The 12,318-nt window shown below is 44.7% G+C and overlaps 1 protein-coding gene across 1 annotated transcript in view; it reads left to right on the top strand.

The window, feature by feature from the left end:
- Positions 1-12,318, top strand: part of SEMA3C (semaphorin 3C) — a 251,274-nt gene that overhangs the window by 166,294 nt on the left and 72,662 nt on the right. The window contains exon 12 of the mRNA XM_019509496.1: positions 10,866-11,088. Coding sequence (XP_019365041.1) covers positions 10,866-11,088 — 223 coding nt within the window. The remainder of the gene's footprint in view (positions 1-10,865; positions 11,089-12,318) is intronic.

The raw sequence follows: 12,318 nt of genomic DNA, 5'->3' as shown, positions 1-12,318 counted from the left end.
CTTATACACAGAGGAGTCCCTTAATGTACCTTCGAAGACCATACTTTCCTCTGTCACAGGCATGTAGGGGTGTCCCCCAAACCTATTCATTCTCCTCTTCCCCACCTAAAAAAACATGTTTTTGCCCTATCCTAAATCTGTTCATAACTCCCAAAGCATTTGTTAGTATTATCATATTTGCAGTGCTGTGAAAATTCTAGTTTTGAGCGATTAGCACCCTAGCAATACTTCACCATTTCTAAATTGACAAATGAAACTGTTTTATCAACACATGCCATCATTTGGTTAGGGGAAAAAAACTTAGAAATGAAGCACATGAGTAATAATAAAGATGACAATGAACAGAAATGGATAAGCCAATGGAAACAGGGCATGCAAAGGGTAAAAGTCCCAAGCACAAATGAAATATATTTCTTTATAGTTCAGTTTCTTATGATTTTTTTGGCTTTAAGATTTGGTACTCTCATCTCCCCAAATCTCTTCAGAATGTATTAATAAATTCCTTGTGTTTTGCTGAGGTCTAATGGAAGCATTCCTGTTTGTTGTTAATTCAAACAGCCTTAATCTCCTGACTTCACTGTTGCTTTAAGTTTAATCTTTACAAAAAATATAAAACAAACATCTCATTTAGCTAGGAAGTTTCATGTTCTTGTGACTAGTCATGTTTCATCGTCTCTTGCTGCTTCAGTGCATTGTATCTGTATGTGTGTTTTTTCAACTGCTGCCATGTTATTCTTGGTTCACCTTACTGAAGCTTATAAGGGATTCCAAAAGGATCTTAACACTCTAGGGGACCTGACAGTACAAAAGAAGGAAAAAATTAATTTATCCTTTTGTTTAACACAGTGGCAAAAGTTGTCTGCACTTCTCAGAAAAATGGTAAGCTCTCAGTTTGAAGGACAGATAGTTCAGAAATCTAGAATAGGGGTTGGAAACCTAAGGCCTGTGGGCAAGATTCAGCCCATGAAAATATCTGATCCATCCCAAGAAGGTCCAATCTGACACTGGAGCAATGGCACAGAGCTATGCCATGCTGCCTACTTGCTCCATGTGGTTCCCCTAATGAGCCTGCTTCTCTATTGTGTCTTCATTTACCCTACTAGCAAAGGGGATGGGAATGAGTGGCAAGGGCAAATACAGACAGGTGGCCACTCCAAGCAGTGGAGTGTGACAGGGGGCTGTCTCACGGCCAGTCAAACCATTGGCCCACGCACTTGTCTAGGGCAGTTCTCCCACCTGCCTTGCCTGCTATGCCCTTGAGGCTGCCCATTTACTGCCTGATGCCAAGGGTGTAATACACGGTTCTGAACCTCCCCTTATACCATGTCCCATGCCTCGCAAATGGCTTCGTTATGTGGATCTGGCCCCGCGATAGACCTCATTCTATGCCTGCCTGGCATTTGGACCCCATCTGTATGCCTCCTCTTCAGGTAGTCTAATCTCTGCCCTCATACTGGGCTGCCAAACTTCCTAAGCCCTTTTTTCCTCATGGCTGTGGCCCCCTCCAGGACCTTTGGCTTCACTACCCCGGCCTCCCCTCTAGGCCAGTTGGGACCCCCAACCTCTAGCCTTGGCCATCCCTCATCGTGGGTGCTCTGGCCCTTCAACCGGTCTGGTTCTGGTCCCAGCATGGGCCGGCAAGGTTATTCCAAGAAGGTACTGAGCTGCTTGACCTCACATTCCCATATGGGTCTGCCTTCTAGGGCCCATCCTAACACACCTCACTCTACTCAGGCCAGCCTATGTGCAGTCCTTCAGGCCCTCCCATGCAGACTCTACGCAGCCCAATCAATCACTCTAACATGCTCCCTCACTGGGGGCTATACTGGAGTAGTAGTCCCCCTCACTGGGACTACTACAGCACCCTCACTGGGGCTCTCAGGCCTTACACCCCTTGGGCCTCAGGTCTGATGATGCCTGGGACTCCTTGCCTGTCCCCTCTATGGGGTAACCCACCAGGTCATGAGGACTGAGGCTATATGGAGCACCATACTCACCTTTCACTAGCGAGGCACTGATGTGGCATTCCCTGAGGACCACCCTGCCACAGGCAGCCCTACCACACTATCCTACCCTAGCAGAGTGTAGTGTTAGGTCATTCCCCAGGACCAGGAACCTCCTCCATACCTCCTACTCTGAACCTCCAGGTGTTTTGGGAGCAGCAGCTCTGGGTGAGCAATGTTCTTCCCAAAGCTCCCTGCAGCAACTGCCAGCTCAGATCTGAGGGCCTGGATTTATATTGTGGCTACTCAGCCCTATCCACCAATCCAAGAGCCCTCCCATAGTCATGTGACTGCCTCATTAGGCTGCATCACATCTGCTGGCTGCTCCATAGCCTGCTTAAGTCTCTTAAAGTGGCAGGAGCCAAAGGTTTCCTGCCACATGGACACTTACGTCCTGTGGTTGGTGCCAGGTCACAAAGGGTAGTCCATACTGGTGGAGGTTGCTGACCCCTGATTCTTAGGGATCTTCTAGGACACCTTAGCAAAAATTGAGTTCAATGTGAAATTATGGCTGAAAAACAATGCCAATAAGATGGTTTGGTACATAAACAGAAATATTTTTTTAACAAAGATAGCCTGATATAAGGACATATTTAGTTAGAGTTCAAGACTGGAACCAAAACACCAAATCAGACAGAGAATTGGATCTAAGTCTCCTGACTGGAACTCATGCTAATTTTTTTTTCCTAAGATCACATTCAAATCCTTAAATGGCCTGTTTTTCTAGGCCATTTCAGTTAAGGCCAAAGTTTCATAAAAACAACTGTCCAAATCACCCCATAGTGTATGTTCTGCCTAATTTTTTACATGATTGCTGCCAATATCTATGCAAAGATATCATTTGGAGAATCCTGAAGACATTATTAGAGTTCACATTCTTCTCCCCAAAAGTCTTGTTTGCAAAGTCTTTACAAATAAGTGTGTCATTGACCTCCAGTTGTCGTGCCATGGGTCTAGCCAGCCCTTCACTGTTCTGCATATTCCAGTCCAATACAAATCAGAACAAGGATTTCATCCAACTTGTCTCTATATTCATATAATTGAAAGCTGCTTTATGGCTATGATGTCCTGATTTCCCAGTGCTTCTTCAGAAAACACTCAACTGCACCCAAGTCCCTTAAGAAATATCTTCTGAGATAAGATTTCTACATCTTGGCTGTGCTTTTTTTTTTTAACTGTCTGAAGGTTCCCTTCCTCCCTCTTGCATGATTAGGGTGTAATTATGTTTCTTATTGATACCAGTGTATTTATACAGCACTTTAAAAAAGGAAGCAGTTTGCAATGAACTGATTCAGTGCATATTCAGATGCATAATTTGGGGCATTCAAACTTGAAAACTATGAATAAAAGTTTCTTATGGCTAGGAAAAGGCAGTAAAAAAGCCCAAGCCTAAATTGATTCATTCTTTGCAGGGTAGTCTAATTTGGAGGTGGATAAACATTCCCTTTTCATTCCATAAATGCAGGGACATGCCTGCAGTGGCTCAGACTGGAAGCTGTGGGGTGCTAGAGCAGCCCTCCCTTCATTTCCACAATCCTGAGCTGAGGGAGGCATGGCCAGGCCCTGGCAGGACACTCTCTGATTATTCTGCCCCCTCCTTTCCTCCTGACCAGCCCAGCAGGGAATGTTTATCACTCTGAACTCAGTGTGCATCAACCCATTAAGAAAACAAAGCCTCTCTCCATTAACTAATGGAGCTCTTCTTAAACAGCTCTTCTTAAACAGCTTTTCCAAGCAAGGACATGAAACTACCTGTTGATTAGTTCCTAAAAGCCTGTCTACCCCCCGGCATGGACTGTAGCCAGCATGTGGTCTGCTAGCTAAAGCTGAGGTGTCTGCATAAGGCAGAGGGGATGGGCGAATAATCCCTAATTAGCAGGGAGAAGCCAGGCAGATGCTCTGTGCCTGCAAGTCTCTGCCACAGCTGCAGCCAGGGAGCAGAGGGGAGGGGCCATCCCTGATGTGGATCAGAGAGCCCCATCCAGCCCAGGGAGCATGCTGGGATGCTGGGGGAGTCTGATTTATCTTAAACAAGCAAGACGTCTGGGACAGGCATTGTATAAACTGGTTTGATCCAAATCAGTTAAGTCTGGTACTACATTCAACTAGGTTTATCTCAAACCAATTTCAGCCATTTTCAAGCTGGTTTATGTACACTGAATATCTGTTCTGTTACAGGTATAAACCAGTTTCTGATCACTTAAACCAGTTTATCTGTAATGCCTGTCCCTAGCCCAGGGGTCAGGTGTTTTTTTCTTATAGAACATCAGTTACTGACCTTTACCAGAAGGCCAGCCTGGATGGGGAAAGCTATCAGATGCAGCATAGCAACAACTATGTTCTACCTGTGTAAAAAGTAATTTGCATTAAACATTTCAGTGTAAAGGAACATACATTGCACAAAGGCTTCAGCACAGCAAAGTAATAGATTTACTTGTCTACATCTAGTCTCTGCAGTCTTTTGCTGTTTGCTATGATGTGATGATAGTGTGGTAGCTCTTTCATGAGCTAAAATTACTAGTGAACAGGTGTTTATGACATAATTGGTAGGCTCCAACTAAATCCAGGGATGCCTAAGGTTGTTCCCATTTTTCAGATTGTCTGGAAACAGTCTTTTCTACCTACAGCAAGTTGGAGAATATACAGCAAATCAAATTTTTCTTCCCCTACTAATTTCATCTCTAATTTATGGCACAGCCACCTGTGCAGTATGTTCTGTGCATATTGTGACTGAACCATCTCTTGGGTGGGAGAGTAAAGGCTTTTTGTCTTTGGGGAATTACAGAAAGAAAGTTCAGGAACACTGACTTAGAGGATAGGGAATCTGAAGACAGGAAAGAGGGTGACTTATCTAAAGCTGGGGTGCAAGAATGGTGTGACTTTGATCTAAGATGCAGGTAGAAATGGAGCTGGAGCTCTGACCTTGATCTGGGAGTGTTACTTAGAACTAGAGAGCTCTTTCTTGGCCCACAAACAGCCTGTAGTCAAACTTGTTTACTCCTGTATAAAAATCTCTGCAGCTACCAGCTGTGGATTTCATGGAGGGTCATACAAGTTGGCTCCACAGAGAGGAGGATTCAGTAGGATTCAGTAGGACTGGCAAGAAAACAAGAATTCTTTTTTCTGGGAAAAAATGAGGTTTCCCCAGTTGATTTCATTTCTTATCCTAATGGGACTGAAGCCTTGGAAAATGTTTCATGAAAAATGAAAAAGAACAGAATAGTCAATCAGTGGTTGGGATATGGAAGGCCCAGATTCCAGCCTCAACTTTGTGTGATTCAGAAATGAGGCTTAAGGTGGGTCGCCCTCTTTACAGGCAAACTCCAAACCATGCTCCAAGAGGTTCTCTAAATACCAGTGGGCTGAAAACTGATAAAACAAGCAATCTGCAGTCCCCCAGCATCCCAGGATGTACTACTCTTGGCTCTCCACCACCCAGAGTAGAGACAGCCCAGGGATATCCTGGCACCTAACCACACCCCTGCTCACACCACAGTGGCAAGTCAGACAAGAAATTATATTAACACTTAACATGTGACCGCTTGAAACATGTTCTGACTTCAGCACCATTTAACGTTGCACAGGTTTAGCATGGTCTATGTGTAACATGTAACTTCATCCTAAGTATCCTTCTGTTTGACACCTGAATGTCTCAGTGCACCACACAAAAATCAGTTTCCCTGAATCATCATTTTCTTTTTATACATAAGAACTGTATTTTTTGTTTGTTTGCTTTTTAATAAGTCCTGGAAATAACTAGGGGAAACGTCTATGAGCTCCAGAAAAGGAAGAAAATAGTGTTTTGGAGCAGCCAGGAAAAAGTGAGTTAACCTGGTGTAATGGAGTTGCATTGTCCTCTGCTTAGCCCTCTGTATTGGGCCTGATTTCTCCTCAGCCTGTCTTTCTTCTTCTCATTTCAACTTAGGGTACACCTGTGTATTCTAAGGCTGGAGTAGCTGCCTTATGAGAACCCAATGGGACAAATAGATCTTCTGATCAGTCACAAGTATGGTTGTTTGCCAAATACAGAATAATATATAGCTATGAGTGGGTGACAAAGTGGGAACTCCCCAACCAGCCACAGTGCTAATCTTCCACATGCCTCTGGGCATGCCACCCACCATTCTCGACTGTGACACCGTGCTGTTAAATGATTAGGGTCTTAATTAGGCAGAGCCTGGGCCTATGTATGCAGCTCCAACCACCCCTGTACTGCACCCCAAGCCTCACAGATGTTCCTAACAGCTGTACTCTCCTCCGGCCTGAGGCCGGGCCCAGTTCAGGACAGTGTTAAGCCTCTCGTGTTCTGCCCTATTACGGGCCACACTCACACTGCTTCCCTCTCACTGAGGCCTCTCTTACTCCACCTCTTCTCACACAGTCTCTTCTATACTGCCCCTTGTGGGCCCACACTCATACCGCCCCTCTTTTTTCCCAGGGCCACACTCACCCTGCCCTCACCCAGAGGGTCCTTGGCCTTGTTTCCCTACACTCGCTGACCAGCAAGTCTTTTGGGCACCTCCCACTGCCAGTCATCTGAGTGAGCACTGGGCAGTTTGCAGAACACTGGTCTCACTCTACCTCTGGTCTCTCACCATGTCACTCACCCAACTGCCTTCCATCAGGACCTCCTGACTCACCCCATTGTTTACTTGCAGCTCTTCCTCAGACTTCCCACCCAATCGGTCTCCAGCCCACCAAAGGCCTCAGGTGCCCGAAGGCTTACCTGGACCTAACTAGGCCCCCATGTTAGCAGGACCTACCCTCAAGCCCCCTGCTCACTGGGGCCTACTTCACACCCCTTTCTCACAGGGTCTCATCTCAGGCCCCGGTGTTCGGACAGCCTCACTACTACCACTCTCTAGTCGCCCCTCTCTCCAGGGCCTCCCAGTTGCCACTCTTGTGCAGGCCATTTGGTGCCCCTCTGCACCCCATTTTGCACCCCCACCTCCACTGAAGCAAATACTTTGCCCCCCACACTGAGGTCTGGGGCAAAAGACCCCCCACAGGCTCAGGTGCCACTCGTCAGCGTGCCTGGCCCACCATTCTCACTCTCCGGGGTCTTGTACCCCACACGGGCTAAGGTGGCCACAGCCATGTCTAGCCCTCTACTGCCTCTGATGTTAAATAACCCACCTGAAGGCAGAGGCTGAAGTTAAGGTGCCCTTCCTTGCCTTTCACTGGTGAGGTAACTGGCCTAGCATTTCCTGGAGGTTCCCATGCCACTACGAGCCCCATCAGGGCACCCTTCCCTGGCAGGGTGCCCAGGATCAGAAGCCTTCTAGCCATCCCCATAAACTCCTGCCCTTAACTCCTAGTTGTAGCACTAGCAGCAGCTCCACTGGGAGATATTCTTTCCCCAGCCTCAGGTAGCAAACCTGCTGCCTCCCACTTTGCTGGCCTAAATCTAAAATGGCTGCTCATCAGAGCAGGTGCAACACCTGCCACCAGCTCCTAAAGTGGCAGACACCCGATGTGTTCTGCCACCTACCTCCCCCCCTTAAACTGGTTCTTGGGGGAAGCTGTTCCCTGCTGCTCCGCAAGCAAGCTCTCACAGAGCTTGTTACTGCCCCGGAGTGGCGAGCACTCCACTGGTGCTCTGCCACACACCTCCCCCACTAAACAAATGATCCTTGGGGTATCTCCCAGCTGCCTTCTCTGCTGGCTGTTCTCCAGCCCACTGCAGTCCAAGTCACATGGTGAGCACCCCAACTGTGCTCTGTCACACAGTGGAACTTTATTATTCCTGATTGTGATATATGTGGGGAAGTATCGAAAGGAACTTGCTTTCCAACTGGTAAAAAATCTTCCTTTTCTACCCTAAGATATAGTTTATTTGAAATGCATTGCCTGCCTCTGGGACTTTATCATCTTCTCACAATCTAAGGAATGAATCTGCAAGGCAGGAAGCTCTGCTGTCGCTCTATGGCACCTGCTTAAAGTGTGGCTTGGCATTTGAATGAACACTTTTGCTTTTAGATGCTAGACAGCTCAGATTATAGACACATGCACAAGTTACTGAGAGGAAAGTTGGTGTTTAAACTTGTACAGCATCAACTAATGCAAGGTCATGCACACTGCTTTGGCATAGTAACCTGGACTGTTACTGCAGAGTAGGGGATACAATAAAGTCACACCTTAGGTTGCCTCATGGCAACATGCTTATGTGCCCAAACTTTAAGAATTAAGCTAGGTGCAATGAGCAAAAGTCTCCAGAGCTAGACAGTATTATGTTTGTCCCAGGTCCTTCATAAATAAATGACTCCAAACACAAGTATGGGGAAGAGCAAGTTCACAATGGTTCTCAGACAGTTTCTGGATGGGACCCTGAATCTACTCTCCCAAACTTACCAGCGTTTTTACTAGCTCTGTTTGTACATGGATTCCACAGTCATACACCCTCAACTGTGTCTTTATTTCAGCATTAGCATAGACCCTAAATTGGGTGACTAGTGCTTCTAATCTCACCCACCCAGTCCCATGCTGTTCATATACAAAATTCTCTCACTTAGGTCTGGTATTGCTTTAAGCCTAGTAAAGCTGTTTGGCTGAGGTTACAAGCTAGAGTGTGACTGCCAGTTTCTCTAGAGTGCTAACTTGCCCTCTTTGCCATAAAGGTGCCAGTTAAATCACTTAAGTGTTGAATGTTGATACCATGTCTCCATGGCCTTTTCATAATTCTCCATTTATGCTCAGAATAGACATGTTCTCTCATAGTTCACCAGCAGTCACAGACAGCAGAATCCTATTTCACTTTACGTAACCAAATGGCAGTCATCCATATGAGTGACTGCCATTTTTAGCATTTACACATAGTTTGAGATCCCAGTCTATATGCAGTGTGGACATGCTAAGCTGGTGCACCTTGTATTTAATATTAATTGGATAAATTGGGTGGAGGGCAGTGAGGAAGTCTCTGCCCCACCAGGAAAATGGGTCTGAACAGGGAGCCAGGGACTTCTGTTACTTTAAGGAAAATTTGCAGAAAGCAGCTGAGCAGGAGCTACCTGCACTATGGGGCCCAGTACTGTTACAGGGTCCCAGCTATGATCTAGGGCTCTCACCCTTCTAGAGAAGTATCTGTCTCACTGAACCATGTTTTATTTTTCATGGCCCCACTTATTTCCCTCTCCTAGCTGCCCATGGGACCATCTCCAAGTAGGGTTACAACTCTGTTTGAATCTATTCCAGGAGGTTTCATAACATGATGTAATGACGTTAATGACTGATCTACTGTACTGTACTCAGGAAGGCAAATGTACATTATTATTACATTTTAAAAACCCATTGGACTACTGTATAAATTGGATTCAACATTTAATATTTATTTTAATGAATGTCCTATCATTTAACTCCTGGATGACTCTCAGCAGTCTCCTGGAGATTATATCTAATTCCTGGAGACTCCAGGGCAATCCTGCAGGGTTGGCAAGCCTAGCTCCAAGAGGAGGGCTGCAGAGCAACTTGTGTAGTGCCTAACCTGCAGTAGCTCAAGCACTGTGTTGTAAAGTCAAAGGGATGTAGATTCAAATTCATGCTGGGTGAGGGGGGCCCTAAAACCTGGGTATCTCGCTTCCTGTGTGAATGTCTTAACCACTACATGGGTGGGCCCCACTCTATGTATATTGCATGGTTAGCTCAGACTCAACATTTTATGCTATCCATCTCTGGTTTAATTAGTCTATAAGATTCATAGATGCTAGGGTCAGAAGGGACTTCAGTAGAACATTGAGTCTGATGCCCTGCCCTGGGCAGGAAAAAGCGCTAGGGTTAGGAGCATGTCTACATTTCTTGTAAAGACCCCCAAGATAGGGGAAAAAACCACTTCCCTTGGAAGCCCATTCCAGATTCTGGCAACCCCTACTGTAAAGAAGTTCTTCCCAATGTCTAACTTAAATCTGATCTCCGATAAGGTGCAAATCTAGCCTGTCTACCCTCCCTGGGTTTTTGCTGAGTACAGTTTTGTGACCTATATTCACCTTGGGCAGTCTCTTGTGTAGCTGCGTACTACTGTGCATGCTTATCTGTCCATGCTGCATATAGAGTAGTATCATAAATGATGCGTAAGGGCCAACAATGGCAGTCACAGAACTGAGTTACTGCCATTTGGGTACATAAAATGAAGTAGGATTTTTCCCTGAGTGACTTGGCAAATTGCTGCACTGAGAACCTTTGCATATGGCCCTAGAAGCTCTGGCAAAACAAATAAATGTGCATGGCAGTAGTGAGGACCTTGAACCTGTGTACTGAATTCTGTGTTCTGATTACCCTCCAGTGAAGTTATACCGTCAGAGTACAAGAAATGAGATTGTATAAGACCAGCGTAAAGTCTGAAGAGATCTGGAAAGTTGCTTTGTATCATCTCCTTTCCTTGTGCTTTTGCACTGGATTTGTCCAAATGCAGGCACATATACCCTGCATAATAGAGCATGCAGACAGCCTATTCCATGTAGGTTTCTGCAATTAGACATCCAACTCAATATTTTGGCCTATGTATTTGTACTAATCAGGGAAAGTTCTTTGCATCTTTCCCATGTCAATCACTTACATTCTTTGCAGTAAGAAGTACAAGGAACACAAGATTAGGCCCATCCAATATGGATCTTTGCCATCAGTGCAGATTTAACAACACAAAATGTTTGCATTTGTTTTGTATCAATTAAGGGCAGTTTGTAGACACAACTATTCCAGTAGAGCTCTTTGTTATTTCAATATAATCATTTTCAGATGGAGAATGAAGTGTGGCTTCAAAAGCTTGATTCGGTTGCTTCAGTCAGTGTTTGTAAACAGTTTGATGATGAAAAGCTGTTGATAGCCTAAAGTACTGTTAAGTAGTATTATGAATAATACTTTTCTTCACAGTGTCCAGGAGGAGCATTCACACCGAACATCCGGACAACCAAGGAGTTCCCAGATGATGTTGTGACCTTTATCCGGAATCATCCCTTGATGTTTAATCCCATTTATCCTATACATAAGAGGCCATTAATCATTCGGACAGGAACAAATTATAAGTATACAAAGATTGCCGTGGATCGAGTCAGTGCTGCTGATGGGAGATACCATGTATTGTTTCTTGGAACGGGTAAGCCATACCTGACAGCAGACATGATTTATTGCAGAAATGTTCCTGTGCTGCATTATATAGTACAATGCAGATAAAATATGCAAATGATTATTTATTTTTAAAAGGGCAATGTATTGACATGTGTGTTATCAGAGACAGATGCTGACACTGACATATGAGCTCTGAGCTAGATTCTGATACTCTTACTGAGTAACATCCTATTGCAAGAATAAGAGTGATTCTGGTACCTTAAGTCCCTCAAGTTACAGCCTAAGTGAGGGAGAATACTACAATCCATCTTTGTATTATCATTTGCTCATATCATTATCATCTGGCAGGATTAACATTTGTTAATGTCTCTCATGTAAGCTTCCAGAAAAGAGATTGGTATAGCTAAGAAGTTACGCGATGAGAATAATGCTTCAGTGGACACAACTACACGAGATACTGACTGCACAGTAGCTCATTATTACGGAGCAGTAACGTCATGTGACATAAAACATGATGCTATGCTACTGCACAGTGGTAATGAGCTTCTGTACAGTCAGCATCACCAAAAAGCCTTTTGGGGATACTACTGTGCAGTAACACCAGTTATTGCATGGTCATTTAGTACTTATGTATGCAAGTACCAACAGACTGCACAGTAATAAGTGCACAGTCAGTGTCTCATGTAGATGTAGCCAGTATGAAGTAAAAAGTTACAAAATAATTGTAGCAATAGGGGAGGGAAAGAAATTATTATAGTTCCAAGATCCACCATGCAGTACACTTATTGCTTTAACCGGTTAATTTAAAAATATTTTCTTTATAATTGAAAGGTGTTTGTACACGCCATATTTTTTGCCTTTTCTTGCACTGCAGTGACATGACTGTTTGCACGAGCATGTTTTCCAGACAGTTTAAAAGTCTTTCCAATGCATTAAAGTAAAACTCCTCTGGCGCAATTTACTTGGCTCACCATGAATTAAAGCGTTGTGTCCATGGATGTGTTGCATGCAAACACAAAGGCACTAGGGCTGTGTGAAGCTTTGGTCCCTGATTTGATTCGGTGGAGATTCAGCCTGATTCGGTGGCTGAATCTCTGAATCCGAATCAAATCAGAGGATGCTTTAATCTCTATGAATCAGTCAGAACCCTCCAAATCTATTTGGAGAGATTCAGAAAGTTTTGGAGATTCAGACATAGAGACAGCTTTAAATGTTTTTTCTACATACCTTTAGGTAGCAGGCAGCACGTGAATGCTCC

Source organism: Gavialis gangeticus, unplaced genomic scaffold, assembly GCF_001723915.1.
Source record: "Gavialis gangeticus isolate Ggan-Ray unplaced genomic scaffold, GavGan_comp1, whole genome shotgun sequence".
Classification (NCBI taxonomy): Eukaryota; Metazoa; Chordata; order Crocodylia; family Gavialidae; genus Gavialis; species Gavialis gangeticus.
Note: the sequence above shows the minus strand (reverse complement) of the source record. Positions and strands in the feature narration are given on the sequence as shown.